Here is a 14,937-nt window from a genome sequence, read left to right as displayed (position 1 = left end):
ACTATTTGGAGGAGGATAGTCACAACCTTGAGCTTCCTTGCAAGTCTTCCTTTTATTTGATGAATTTGCATGACCAAAGAAAAGTTCTCACTGTTAAGGAACTCAAGGACATGTGTGGACCATATGCAAAGGCACTTCAAAAATTCCTGGAAAGTAAAATTAAAAGTTTATTTTGATAGAAAAAAAATTGAAAACTATGCCAAATTCTTTTCTTTCTTTTTTTTTTTTTTTTCTTTTGGACAGGAAAAGTTAGACAGTGAGAGAGAGAGACAGAGAGAAAAGTCTTCCTTCCATTATGTTCACCCCCCAAATGGCCACTATGGCCACGTGGATCCGAAGCCAGGAGCCAGGTGCTTCCTCCTGGTCTCCCATGCGGGTGCCAGGCCCAAGCACTTGGGCCATCCTTCACTGCACTCCCGGGCCACGGCAGAGAGCTGGACTGGAAGAGGGGCAACCGGACAACTGGAACAGAACCGGCGCCCCAACTGGGAGTACCGGCGTCGCAGGCGGAGGATTAGCCTAGTGAGCCCCGGCGCTGGCTGCCAAATTGTTTTCATAATATACATTTCCTATAAATTTTTTGAAGTACTCTTGCATTGGAAACATTTCTATACTGGAGAATTAATGCTGAAACTCTTCCATTAAACTCTGCTTCTCACCCCTCTACTGAAAATCCAGATGAAGGCAGTCTCAGCCCAGCTCTGCAGAACTCTCAGTATTTCTACCTTGATTGCTCCTCACTCTCAGTGTCTGGCTATACCAAAATGAAATATCACATTTTACTAAGCGGGAGATATTCCTCAATGATAGTGAAACACATGCAGAATTAAATTACAATATGAGATTATTAGTAATACTATTATAGTAGAGTGCATCAAGACAGACACAGGTTTTTCAGAGCTATTTGAATTTTGCTGTTAGCACCAATTTAATTTTAGCACTGAGCAAATAGATTTTATAAAATGAGCCAAATCAATCTTGAAAGATAGAAATATTTAACTGATACAAAAAAATTAATGCTGCCCCAAGGAAAATTATTTTTCAATTATTATAGCAGTCTGTGTTAATATATTTAAAGAAACTTTTAAAAGCTATAGAGTAAAAATTATGATAATTAGAATGATATGGCATGGAATATGGAACAAACTTGTCCCCATATGCTGGATATTTACAGAATTATTGAAGGTTTGGAGATCTGCCACTGAAGTCCTCACAAAGGATCTTACAGATTTCTGAGAGTGCTCGGGTGGTTCATATCCCAATTTTACCTCTCAGACATCACTGAATCCCTCTATACCTCAATTTCTTTAAATTGTTAAAATTTGGATCAATGAAAGTTAAACTTTGTAATAAGATATGTAAGATGTTTGATACATAGTAAATGTTCAATAAATTTTAGCTTTATTCACTATTGCTCCAAAACAATAAAACACCCCAGCATCTGCACTCACATTCAAATACCTTGATTTAAAATATTGATCGTTGTCTTCCTATTGAAAGCCATTCATGCTACTTGAGAATTCCCTCTCACCCCTTCTTGTCTACTCAAGTTTCCTGTCTTCTGACCAACATATCCAGCTGCTCCCTCCTACTGGATCATTCCCTGTAGGAACACAGACATCCGGGTATTTCTGTCATCTGACAAATAGAACTCCTTTCACTCCCAGTTCCTTGCTAGGAGCCTCCCCATTCTGTTGTCATGTATGTCTTTGTTTATTTGCTCCCCTTTGAAGGAACACTCCTCAGAGCTTCTGGTTCCGGTTCTCTCACAGCTGTTTAAGCCTGCTTTGCATTGGCATTTTCCCTTTCTGTTTCAATAAAAATACTCTTGTTCATGTCACCAATGACTTCCATGTTGCTAAACGCAGTAGTCAATTCCAGTCCTCATCTTACGTGACTTATTAGCAACACTTGATGTATGTACTTTGCCCTTCTTCTTAGCACAATTTCTAAGAAGTGGTTTTCTCCTCCTTCCTTGCCTTCTCTCTCTGGACATCCTCAGTGTATTCTAATTCTTCTGGCCCTCTTAAGCCTGGAACATGTACGATGCTCAGTCCTTTGTTCCTGCTTTTACTTATCCTCACTCCTTTGGTGGTCTCATCCACTCTTTTGCTTAACGGCTCATTTATTTATTGAAGGTTATCTTATAGCTCTCTAGAACCCAAACCTGCATTTTAAATCAGTCAACTATGCTGACCTAGTTTCATAACTGGAATATCTCAATGATTTTTCATATTTAGCATCCTCAAAATGTAACTCCTGACCTTTGTTCTTCCATCTACCGCACACCACTCAGTGACAACACCACCCTTGTAGTTGTTCAGGCCAAAATCTGTGGGGGTGTCCTTGACTCTTCCTCTCAGCTCACACTCCCATGTATTTAGATTCAGGGATGCCTGAGGAACTGATCCTCCCTGTGATACTTCTTGCAAGAAGAACTCAAGAAACTCAAAAGGTAGACCTATACTCAGCCAACTAAACTGACCAGGGAGCAGAGTAAGCATCAATATGTCCTTTATTATTGAGACTGGTACTAGTAGGAGAATAGCTTCTCTAGATTGTGAATGGACTCTTGATCACATACTCCTTCCGGCTATCTAACCAGCTAACCACGAGCTGAAGGAGTGGTCCTGTCTACCCAGTGTCATCCATCAGTGCCACACACACCTCAAGTGTGCAGTGATTTGTGGACATTAGAGGTAATTTGGGAGTCATGAGACACCTGCTCTGTTGGTGCTGTACCTGCTGTTTTGTTGTAAGTCCTGAATCTGTTCTTAATGCCCAGTAGTATACGGGGTTTTGAGCGAAGCTGTGGTGGCTCATGAGTATGGCTGTCAGTCTGAACCTAAGATCACTGCTGCTAATATAAGGGTAGTTTAAAACGTAAGTTTATTTTGGTGCAAAGACAATGGATTTATAATCTAGTTCCTTTTAACAAGTGGCTAGCTGCATAAATAAGAGATTTCTAGTCATGTACATTTGGGCTTTTGTATAATTTTAAGATACCGTAGATAAATGTTGGTTCATAAGAAAACTTCACCTACTTTAAAATATCTTCACATCCCCATACTTTTGCTTCTGCTATTTATTTTCCCAGGAATACTCATCCCTTGTTTGTCACCTCTTGCAAACTCCTGCTTGTCCTCCAAAATCTCTTCGCTTTTCTTGGCAGTGTCTTCCTGCCACAGATCCTCCCCCTTAAGGTTAATTGATTAACTACTTCCTCCTCTGTGTTCCCCAAGCATTTATCATAGGGTGTGGATGTTGTTTATTTCCCTGTCCTTGAGTTTCAAGGGCATCTTCATCATCTTTGTTTCTATAGTGACTGGCATGGTCCCTGTTTCATCATACCCATTCAATAAATGATTATTGAATGAAAACATTAGAATGTATCTAATTACTTGGCCATAGAGTTATCCAGCAACTAAATAAGGACTTTTTATATACAAGGTATGTGTTACGTGTTGTAAAGATACTGAAAAAATAAGACACTTGCGTTCTTAAAACTCTACCGTGTGGGAATCGCATTGTGGCACAGTGGGTTGAACTGCCACCTGTGACACCAGCATCCCTTATGAATGAGGGTTCAAGTCTCAGCTGCTTGACTTCCAATCCAGCTCCCTGCTAATGTGCCTGGGAAGATGGTGGAAGATGACAAGTATTGGGGCCCTGCCTCCCATGTGGGAAACCCAGATGGAGTCCCTGGTTGGACCAATCCCAGCTGCTTTGGACATTTGGAGAGTGAACCAGTGACTGGATGATCTCTCTCTCTCTGTCTCTGTCTCTTCCTCTCTAACTGCCTTCAAAATAAATCTTTAAAAGAACCTAAACCTCTACAGTGGTATAATCAGGAAAAATATATCATAGATAAAAATAACTATAATACATGGTAGAAAAATGTTATTTTCTAAGAGGTGGTGAGATGACTTCCTGTTAGGGTTCAAAAATATCTTCCTAATGGTTAAGGAAATGTTTTTCCTTTATTAACTGGCTAAAAAAAAAAGTGATCCAAAACAATAATTTCTTTGATGTCTAAGATATTAGATCAAATTTTTAGATCTAAAGATATGCCCCTCTTTTCACTTTACTGTGATGGACTCTCATGGGCTATTGGATTAAAGTACTGCTCAGGGGTTTTGCTGCTACTTGCTGCACATTCTATATTTAAAGTAGAAAAGGAAAGATTCTTCTGGTGCCTTAAGGTATGAATTTTATGCATTCCCTAGTTTTTAGAAGTCACCCTAACTGATGAGTCTGTCACATGCTGCTACAAGTTCATTCTCAATTGCCATTAGGAAATTGGCTGTAGAAAGCTTTTTACAAAAGATAACAATAATGTCATTGAAAGAATAATTCAAACAAGATTTTAAGTTTTTTTTCTTAAATTGGTGAGCATTGTTGAACTGCTTAGCATTTAATTGTATTTAAGGTAATAGTTTTTTTTTTTTTTTTAAATATACAGTAGTAGATCGATTCTTTCCACATCAAGGAAGAAGCTGTCAATTATTTGAATGAATATGGATTTTTTCTGCTGGTCACTGAGAACTTTTTCTGTTTTCATTTAGACTTGGATTATCACTTGCATTTATCTTCAACTGCTCCTATTTAATCCTCTTGTCAAAACGAAAGGGATCTGCGGGAATCTTGTGACTGATAATGTAAAAGACATCACAAAATTGGTAAGTAAGGAGTGCTTTACCTAAGCCATGATTCTTTTCTTTTACTTCTTTATCACAGGTTTAGGTTTCTTCATGCCCCAAATTAGTATTATTCTAAGATGAAGAAAGGAACTGTCAAGTTCCTTTCCAGGACTTGCAGAGAGCAGACAGGGAAACAGTTCTTCTTCAGGGCATGGAGAAAATGTTTGAAACATCAGCCTGCTGTATACCACCACAGTGCTTTTGTTCCTTTGCTGGTCTTTTCCCCTCATTTGCAGGCCGAGATGGAGCCTGGTAAGGTCACTGTGTGCAGACGGGTACTCCATTGTTCCGCAGTCTCTGGTTGGGTTCCCCAGCTTGTCCTGTGTCCCCTCCATTGGCCTGCCTTCTCTTCTCTAGCAAGCCCACCAGAGGAGATCTGAGAAGGCTGTTCTCCCCTGCCCGTCAGCAGCAAGTGCAAGGGTGTATGCTCCCTCAATGAACATGGTTGGGGGAGCAATTTGTTAGCCAAATGTTGAGCAGACTCATCTCCCACTTTTCTACATTGGCCCTCTTCCCTCAGCAAAGGGCATTTTACAGTGCTGCCCCTTAATCACTGCCACTCGTGCACTGCTTTTCCCAATGCTTCTCCTGAGGCAAACCACACAGATGGCATCAGAGGATGTTACTTCAAAAGGTTGGTAAAAAAAAAAATAGAATTAAAAGACATTTTTTTAGTGCAGGAAAAACTGAAATCCATGCATGCAAAGATTCTTGAAAAGTTTGAAAAAATGTTTATTATGGAAAAATGATATATGGATTTAAAAAATTTTTATATCAAAATAAATTTACCTTTTAATTCCATTTTCCATGAACTTTTTGAAGCAGCTTCATACAATATTTGCAATGCATTTTCCAAACTCTCCTGATTGAGGGGACATTTTGTGTGCTCATTTGGACTACCCAATGTGATTTCAGGATGAATAAATTTTGAGAAGAATTCTTGTAATTTTATAGCTCAAAATAGCCACTTAGGTGGCTTTGCTTATTTCAGTATTGAGTAGAGAATGGAGCTGTTGCAAGGATGCGGAAGTACTGAGAGTTATAATATGGAGAAAAGAAAGGAAAGCCTGCTTATTAAGATGATAGTGTATGGAACAGACATTTCTCAGAGGAAGACACGCAAATGGCCAACAGTGAAAAAATTGCTTAACACCATTAATCACCAGGGAAATGCAAGTCAAAATCACTGTGAGATTTTTACCTCACTGCAACTAGATTGTTATTATCAAAAAGACAAGAGATTATGAGAGCTAGTTCTCAGAAAAGAGAAACCTTACACATGGTTGGTCAGTTACTACTACAGCCATTATGAAAAAGAGTATAGGGGTTCCTCATAAAATTTAAAATAGAATTACTACATGATCCAGTGATCCCACTGCTGGCAATACTAGATATATACCCAGGGGAAATGAGACCAGTCTGTCCAAGAGACATCTGTATTCCCGTGTTAATTGCAGCACTATTCAAAATAGTCAAGAAGTGGAAACAACCAGACTGTCCATCTACTGATGAATGGATAAACAGAATGTGGCATAAATATGCACAATGGAGTACTATTCAACCATAAAACAGGATGGACTCTTAACATTTACAGTAACATGCATGGAACTGGAGGTTGTTATGTCGAGTGAAGTAAACCAAGCATAGAAAGACAAGTACTGAATAATCTCAATCAATGTGCAATCTAAACTACTTGATTTCATAGAAGTTAAGAGTATAGTGGTAGTTATCAGAGGCTGGGGAGAGTAGGCAGGCATTGGGGAGGGTTGGGGAAAGGTTATTTAATGGCTAATAAGTTATGATTACATAGGAGTAAGAAGTCCTGGTGTCTTATTACATAGTAGGGTGACTATAGCTAATAATAATGTACTATCTATTTCTCTTTAAAAAACTAGAAAAAAGGATTTTGAATGTTTTTAACATAAAGAAATGTTAAATGTTTGAGGAAATAGGTATGTTTACTTGATTGGACATTACATAATACATATATGTATTGAAAAATCACATGGTACCCTATAAATATGTACAATTTTTACATGTTGGGTATGAATTTTAATGTTTCTATACATGAAGAAACAAGTATATGGAGAGGCTGCTATATTCTCCGCCTTTATTTTACACTTCCTGGGTTTATTATGGCTTCATATCAGAGCTTCAAAACAGAAATTCAATGTTATAGAAGTTTCTAGCTTACGGTCAATGCAGAATTAAACCCACACACATAAGCATGCACACACACATATCACGCTTTATGCAGATTCCTTGGAAGCACACCCAAAGAATGTAGGCTTCAAAGCAGCCTTGATGCCACAGCACAAGATGTATCAACCTGGCTTTTTGGGGGGACTGGTGAGGAAAGCTACGCAACATTTGCCTACTGTATACACAGCTAGGAGTTGTATATAGTAATGGGGGTGAGGGAGAAGTCTTCTTTTATATATATTTATTCTATTCACTTGAAAGGCAGAGTTAAGGGGTGCGATGTGTGTGGGGGGAGACAGAAAGAGAAGTTCTCCATCCACTGCTTCACTCCTCAGTTGGCTGCAATGGCCAGGGATGGGCCAGGGCAAAGTCAGGGGCCAGGAGCCTCCTGCGGGTCTCCCACATGGGTACAGGGGCCCAAGCACTTGGACCATCCTCTGCTGCTCTCCCAGGTGCACGAGTAGGGAGCTGGATCAGAAGCAGTGCAACTGAGACTAGAACATGTGCCCACATGAGATGCTGGCATCACAGGCAATGGCTCTACCTGCCATGCCACACTGCCAGCCCCAGGAGAAGTCTTTTTTAAAAACATAGATCCTTTTTCTCAAGTGGCTTGTCACTTTATGACCCAAGAAACAATACTAAAAAGGTAATATGTGTTTATATTCTAAATTTTCTATGTATCAGTAGAAGGAGTTCATTGGACATTTGTTGGATGCATGAAGAAATGATGTGTTCCACTTTGGTGAGCATCACATCGCCTGTGTTCTTCACTGAACTTGCAGGTGCCAGGACTTTATTCCAAGAAACTGGTTTGATAAGTCAGTGCCTCAGTGTCCCTATCAGTGTAATATACAGGTCAGTAGTACCTAACCTTACAGAATGATTGGGAGGATTAAACAAGATGATAGCACAGTACTTGAAAAGATAGTAAATACCTTCTAAATCTTAGCTACTCATAGTGGTGATGTTTGCAGGCTCATAAAATACTGGAGCTCTAAGGGAAATTAAAGACAATCTCAACAAAACATTTTATCTATAAGGAAACTGTGACCCAGGAGGAGTGCCACTCAATTCCTGGTCCCATTAACCAGTGTTATGTCATTTAGGGCAGTGGTTTTCAAACTGGCTTCTAGAGCCCACAGCCGCTTCACTTTATTTCGATATCCAGATTTGTTTCCAGATATGATGTGACTTGAAAACATATTGAGCTCGTGAATATATCTTGAGGAACAGGCATTTGCCATAGGGTCTCAGATGTCATTTAAGAGACCCATTTCCCATGTTGCTGGGATGGGTACCCAACTTTGGTCCCCGAATCCAGCTTCCTGCTAATACAGACCTTGGCAGGCAGCAGTGATGGCACAGGTAGTTGGGTACTCATTGCAAAATAAGAAATCCAAAGTGAGTTCCTGATTCCCAGCTCCTACCTGGCCTAGTTTAGGCCATTGTAGACATTTGGGGAGTGAAACAGCGATGGGAGCTGTTCGGTCTCTGTCTCTCTCTTTGATTCCCAAATAAGAAAACATTTAATTTTAAAAGGCAAAGAGAAAAAAAATGCTTAAAAGCCATTGCTTTAAACCAGAGCTCTTAGAATATCATTTGAGCACCATCTGATGACAATCTTTGAGGATACTTATTCACGGTACAAATGTAAGGGCGCCACTGCACAAATACTGTATTTCAACTTATGCAGTGGGGGTGTAGGGACCTTAATGTTTCTCACCAGCATCCCACGTGATGCTAATGTGTACAGAAGTACCAGACTGCTTGGCCATAATGTTAATAGTGTTATTTCTTCTATACTTAAGAAGAAACTAAGTATTCCAGTAATCAAACAGCAGCAAGGCTGACTGTTGAGTTTCATAGGTACAGATAATCACAGCCTTTCTATAAAGAAGAGTAGGAATGAGCATCTTGATGAAAATGCAGAAAATTGGACAGCTTGAATACTAGCTCCACTGTTACCTGGCAGTGTGATCTTGGAAAAAAATCACTGAAATTTTCTGTGGTTCCATATCCTAATCTTTAAAAGAAAAACATAGACATGACCAAAGCTTCTTAACTTGGATTCACATATTCCAAATGCTCACACTGGAACTCAGAATTGTGTCTGTACTGTATGTGTCTTTTGTCCATTTCTGGTGAGAGAGTATATAAGAAGTTTTCATCCCTTCCTGGAGAACTCAGTGACCCCAAAGAAGATAAGGACTAGGCAGAGGATTTTCGGAAGGCTTTTTCAGCTTATTTTATTCCATATTGTACCTTCTCTAGGCTGTACCTCTTGGTGTTAACTCAGTAATGCCTAGAGTAAAGGAGGTTCTATAGAGTGAGAGAAATGTGTTTTGTAAACGTAATCTTGGTGCATTTTATTTGAGGGAAAGAAAGTGAGCTGCCAGTACACTTTTGACTTTGCTTATAATAATTTCTTTAATCAAAATGCAAAATTCCCTTGCATTCTCTATCACTTTTGCCTTTGCATTAGGTGGCAACTTGCAACTTGCACTCTGCCCCAAAACCTTAACGTCGTTTGCTTGGGGTGATTCTCGTGTCACAGAACCACATGATTTATGGCTTCACGGTGTGTGTGTGTGTGTGTGTGTGTGTGTGTGTGTGTGTTTTTAATTTCTTCTTGGACACTTTGTACTGCTCCTACGGTCCCCATGGTTTTTATTTGAAATTCTTCTGGTATGTTTACTCTGCACAATCGTTCATCTATTTACAGAACATTTTGCTTTGTTTCTAAAAAATGTTGCAAGACTTGTTTTAAATGGCAAATTCCAACCTACCTAAAGAAAAGTGTCAAGTATCTGGGAAGAAGATGAATCAAACTTTAAACACTTGTATCTATGGGATATGTCACTTGCAGCTTTTGATAGTTGTAAGTATATATGTAAGTGGAAGACAAATATTGAACTCGGGCAAATTAGCTTCCCCAATGGGTTCTCCCTACTCTTTTCATCATCTGTGATGATATTTTCCGTCCATTTGAGGGAATTTAATTAAATGTAACTTTGTTGCACTTTAAAATGTACTTTAAATATCTTTTGCGGGGGCCGGTGCTGTGGCACAGCTGGTTAATGCCCTGGCCTGAAGCACCGGCATCTCATATGGGTGCCAGTTCTAGTCCCGGCTGCTCTACTTCCAATCCAGCTCTCTGCTATGGCCTGGGATAGCAGCAGAAGATGGCCCAAGTCCTTGGGCCCCTGCACCCACGTGGGAGACCTGGAAGAAGCTCCTGGCTCCTGGCTTCGGATCAGCACAGCTCCGGCCATTGCGGCCACCTAGGGAGTGAACCAGCAGATGGAAGACCTCTCTCTCTCTCTCTCTCTCTCTCTCTACCTCTCTCTGTAACTCTTTCAAATAAATAAAATAAATCTTTAAAAATAAATAAATAAATATCTTTTGAATAATGATTTATCTCAGAATGTTTTAGGGCAGGTTGCTATTCCATCTCCATCTTACTAAGATGAGATTACTCTGCCATTTCAAGGTCATACACTAATCAGTAGGATAGAATTAGAACAAAGGAATCCATAATTTTCCTAGTTTGTAGTAGACATTTATTGTAAATTTGTTGTATTAACACATGACTCGTGGTAATTTACGTCAGAGGAGGTTACAAATATATCCTCAGGTAGGTTTTCACACTTTGGACAATTTTTGCTAATTCTGATTTTTATTCTTCTTTACGTAGAATCCCAACTGCAGTAAAGTGAAATATTGGAGTCTCTGAATCTCTCCATTCCTAGATGAATCCTAAGGTTTTCTTCAAATGACCTGTGTATATCTTCTCTTTAAATGCAGGGGACTTGCATCATTTTCTTTGACCTTTGAAGAACAACAGTTTGATAGTTGATTATATTGATTATTGCAAAGTGATGTTTTTGTTAGTTTTTAATGCATGGAATTTTTAACTGCTCCTGCAGTCCTAGAAAATTATTTTTTTCTTTCAAACTTGATTCAGGACTCAGCATTTAAAGACAAGACAGAAATGTATTACAGTGAACTTTTATAAAAGTTATCTAGGTGTCTTGCTATATTACTAAGTATATCATTCTTACCAGAAGAAAAAAATTATTCTTCCTTTATGGGCTAAACCACTTGATTTGTCTCCTGCTTTTTAGCTCCTTAAAGCAGTAGCTGTGATATGACAATCCAAGCATCATACAATGCACTTTGCATGGATTGTATCTTTTAATTTTCTCAATCCGATGAGGTAATTGTTTTCACCCCCAGTTTACTGCTTGGGAAACTAAGTTAGTGATGTTTATTAACCTGACCATCTTTACCTGGGAAGTAGAAAGCTGAGTAGAGGTTTGAACTCATAACTACCTGTCTTTGGAGCACAAGAATGCAGTCCATAATTTATAATGCTTTCTTGATACTTGGAGATGATGGTTTCTACTGCACCTTACAAATTCTCATTGTAATGTATTGAATTTGATTTCCTGAGAAGCAGTCACTTTATCCTACTATGATTAGGAGGCTACTATATTTGTAGAAGTTCAGTTTTAGTGTTACTTAATTGGAATTGTCACCATAAGATTTATGTATGTGTCTTAATCCATTTTCTGGTGCTAATAACATAATACTGCAGATTGTGTAAGTTATAAAGAAAAGTTTATTTCTGGTTCATTGTTCTGGTCCAAGATTGAGGAAGCACATCTGGCGCTGGCCTTCTCACTGGCATCATGTGGTGGAATACAGAAAGTACAGGAGAAATCTGGCCCAAACTGGCCTTTTTAGCAAACCAACTCTCTAGATAACCCTTTAACCCATTTGGCCATTCATCCATTTATTTACATAAATGGATTAACCTATTCATGAGGACAGAGCCCTAATTACCTAGTAAAGATCCCAGCTGGTCCCACCTCTTAATATCTTAAAATGACGGTTAAATTTCGGCATGAATTTCAGAAGGGACAAACCATATCAAACCATAACACTTTGAAATAGACAAATAAAAAGTTTTTAATCTCTTCTGTTTGAAAGAAAACAAAGGTTTCTTTATACCTTTATTTAGGTGTTCTTCACTGAGAAAAGATGACCTAGAAAAGTTTCCTGAAGTTATCATCTTATTTCTTTAATCACAAATTGAGTTATTTTTTTAAAAGGGAGAAGAAAAAAACCACCCAAGACCTTTGAAAACTAAAGGTAATTGACCTAATTAGGTAGAATTTTTAGCCAGCATTAATGAGAGATAATTTATCAAGAGGAACAAAAAAGCCAAAAGCTTTTTTCCTGTGTTACTGCTGAAGGCTGAACAATCAACAGTAACCTACTGTACATGATTGATTGTTGGGGTATTTCAAAAGTTCTTGGAAAAAGTTGAATGATAAGTTTATTTTGTACAAAAATTTTGAAGTCCATGCATGGTTTTTTAAAAAATTTATTTAGTTATTTGAAAGTTAGAATTAGAGAGAGTAGGGTGAAAAAGAGAGAGAGAGAGAGAGAGAGAGAGAGAGAGAGAGAGTTATCTTTTATCTGTTAGCTCACTCCCCAGTTGGCCACAGTGGCCAGGGCTGGGCCAGGCCAAAGCAGGAGTCAGGAGTTCCTCTGGATCTCCCATATGGGTGCAGGAGCCAAAACACTTGCATCATCCTCCACTGCTTTCCCAGGCATATTAGCAGGGAGCTGGATCAGAAGTGGAGTAGCCAGGTCTTGAACCGGCACTAATATGGGATGGCATCACAGGCAGCAACTTTACCCACTACACCACAATGTTTTTTTTTATACCCAGCATTTTTTTTTTTATAATACACATTTTCCATAAACTTCTTGATCACCTTTTATATGGTATGTAGACAAGTTTGGAACATTTTTTCCTCTACAACCATGATTCTTAAACTTGACTAGATCTGATGAGAATGGAAACTATGGACTCTTTCCATGGAAAGGTTCAAATAATGCACAACATTTTATATTGGCTGTCAGAAGATTCATGAGTCAGTACTGTATTTTGATGGCTCCCCTGGAGTTGGGAGATAACTGAGAATATTAAGGGTCTTGCTGCAAATATCAAGTCATTGTTTATTTCATGAAACAGGAACTTCAGTGATATTCGCACCATGAGTTCCAAAGATTTTAGATCAGTGTTCCAGAGAGGGAGTTAAGTGTTCTGACTTTGAGTTCTTTTCCTCCTGAGTCCAAGTACCTGCAGGATATGGTGTGCAGCCAGTGCCAGTCTGGTTTGCAGAGACTTTTTCTTGGCTGAGTTTCCAGTGTTTCCGAATGTTGTTGTCTTATGCATTTTGTTCTTGTATCACTGAATGTGGCCAATCCTGAGAACATCCAAAGAAGATAGCAAACAGAGCCCATCTGGTAAAGTTAGCTCATAATCAAATAACTTGTTTTTGTACTTTTTTAAATTTTACAACCTTCTGCACTGCAAATCAAAGCTCACTGGAATGATTTATTTAGTCTTTGGTACAATTTCCTGTGAATTAGATTCCATTTTTTTCTACCCTGAACTTAGTTTAGTAGAATAGATTTGATTTTAAAATATGCAGTCTTAGTTACTTACCCATTTAACTCTTCTATCAGGATACCTCACTGAAATCTAGACCAGGTTCTTGACTTGCTAGTTTCCAGTGTCTGTGTGAATAGTTAACACATATGCATCACCTTTCTAATGCTCTTCTAATCATCGCCCTGTCTCTTTTTTCTTTGCTCCAATCTATCCTTCTAGAATAATTTTCCTAACCTTGCCATCACATTTTTTTCCTGCTTAAACACAATCAGTGTTGCCCTACTGCTTATATGAGAAAGTCCAACCAGACTGAGTTTTAGGTAATTATCTAGTTCACTGTCTTTATTTTGCATACAAGGAGTAGATGTTTCACAGAACTGATATGATGAATTTAAAGCAAAAGTAATTTCCTGTAGGGTTCTGGTGGGAGAAGTGTCCCTTACCCCATACCATGACTTCCCCTTGGATCTCCTTTGCTTTACTTTGACTTTTCTGACATGTTTCTTGCCTCTTATCTGTTCTTCTTAAAACACAATGAACTTTCTTATTTATTTGCCTTTGTGTGTGACCATTCTCCATTTAGAATGTCCCACTCTCTTGAATTTAATAGTAATAGAAATTCATGGCCATTCAACACCACAGCTGAGCATTTAGTATTTTACATGTGTTATTTCATCTCTCTAATCCTCTAGTTAGATTATATTTCCCATCTTATACATGTGGAAATTGAAGCTAAAGTAGTTGAAGTAACTTGCCCAAGTCCTCTGAGTTAGCAGAGGACTAACAGTCTGTCTCCAGAAACTATGCTGTTGGCCCCTACCTGAAACTTAATTACTAAAGAACATCTTCCAAGAATCAAGCCCAAGGTTCCTCTACTCTATAAAACTTTCTGCAATGATCAATATACATCAGAGAATGAAATCTACCTCAAGGTTATTTGTGCTTTCTGAATAGTATTCAACATACTATAAGCACTTAGGAAGATAATACAATAATTCACATAGTGACCATAAATACCTATAACTTGACTTCCCAGGTTCTCTTCCAAGTGTATTTGGAAAGGAACCAATTAAAACAAAGCAAGAAAGAAAGGAGAACTTCGGTGTAGATGAGCCTGAGATTGCATCCTACTCCTACCAGTTATTCCTGATGCCTGTACCCGTGCAGGCACTAGTTAGCTTCTAGCCTCCTTGTGCTCATTTGTAAAATAGGACTAGGAAGATATACCTCATGGGGTTTCAGTAGAGACTATACATTAAAATGTGTTATAAGTTGTAAAGCATTTTTCAAAAAGAGTATTATTTCTCAGCCCCACCAGAAATTAAATATCTGTAAATCAGTTTAATGCAACAATACAACCCTTAAGTGGCACTGTGTAGGAATTTCAGTGTTATTGTCAAAGGTCTTCTTGTACATTTCTTTGATTTTTTAAACGAACTTTTTGTCTATAAATTGCTTATAAAATGGAATTAGATATCATACCCCTTACATAATCCTGCTTTTTAGATATATACGCCTGTATTTTATAAATATCAATTCAAGGGGCTGGCTCTTTAGCGTAGA

The 14,937-nt window shown here is 38.5% G+C and overlaps 1 protein-coding gene and 1 long non-coding RNA gene across 3 annotated transcripts in view; one reads left to right on the top strand and one right to left on the bottom strand.

The window, feature by feature from the left end:
• LOC127491170 (uncharacterized) overlaps positions 1-14,937 on the bottom strand; it is a 392,060-nt gene that overhangs the window by 318,596 nt on the left and 58,527 nt on the right. The window lies entirely within an intron of this gene.
• The window catches only part of KITLG (KIT ligand), a gene marked incomplete at its 5' end in the record, with an annotated part of 37,611 nt that continues 27,239 nt past the window's right edge, over positions 4,566-14,937 (top strand). Inside the window, 1 exon segment of the mRNA NM_001082223.1 lies at positions 4,566-4,679. Coding sequence (NP_001075692.1) covers positions 4,566-4,679 — 114 coding nt within the window.

The sequence above is a fragment of the Oryctolagus cuniculus genome, chromosome 11, assembly GCF_964237555.1.
Source record: "Oryctolagus cuniculus chromosome 11, mOryCun1.1, whole genome shotgun sequence".
Classification (NCBI taxonomy): Eukaryota; Metazoa; Chordata; class Mammalia; order Lagomorpha; family Leporidae; genus Oryctolagus; species Oryctolagus cuniculus.
This window is presented reverse-complemented; position numbering and strand designations above follow the sequence as displayed.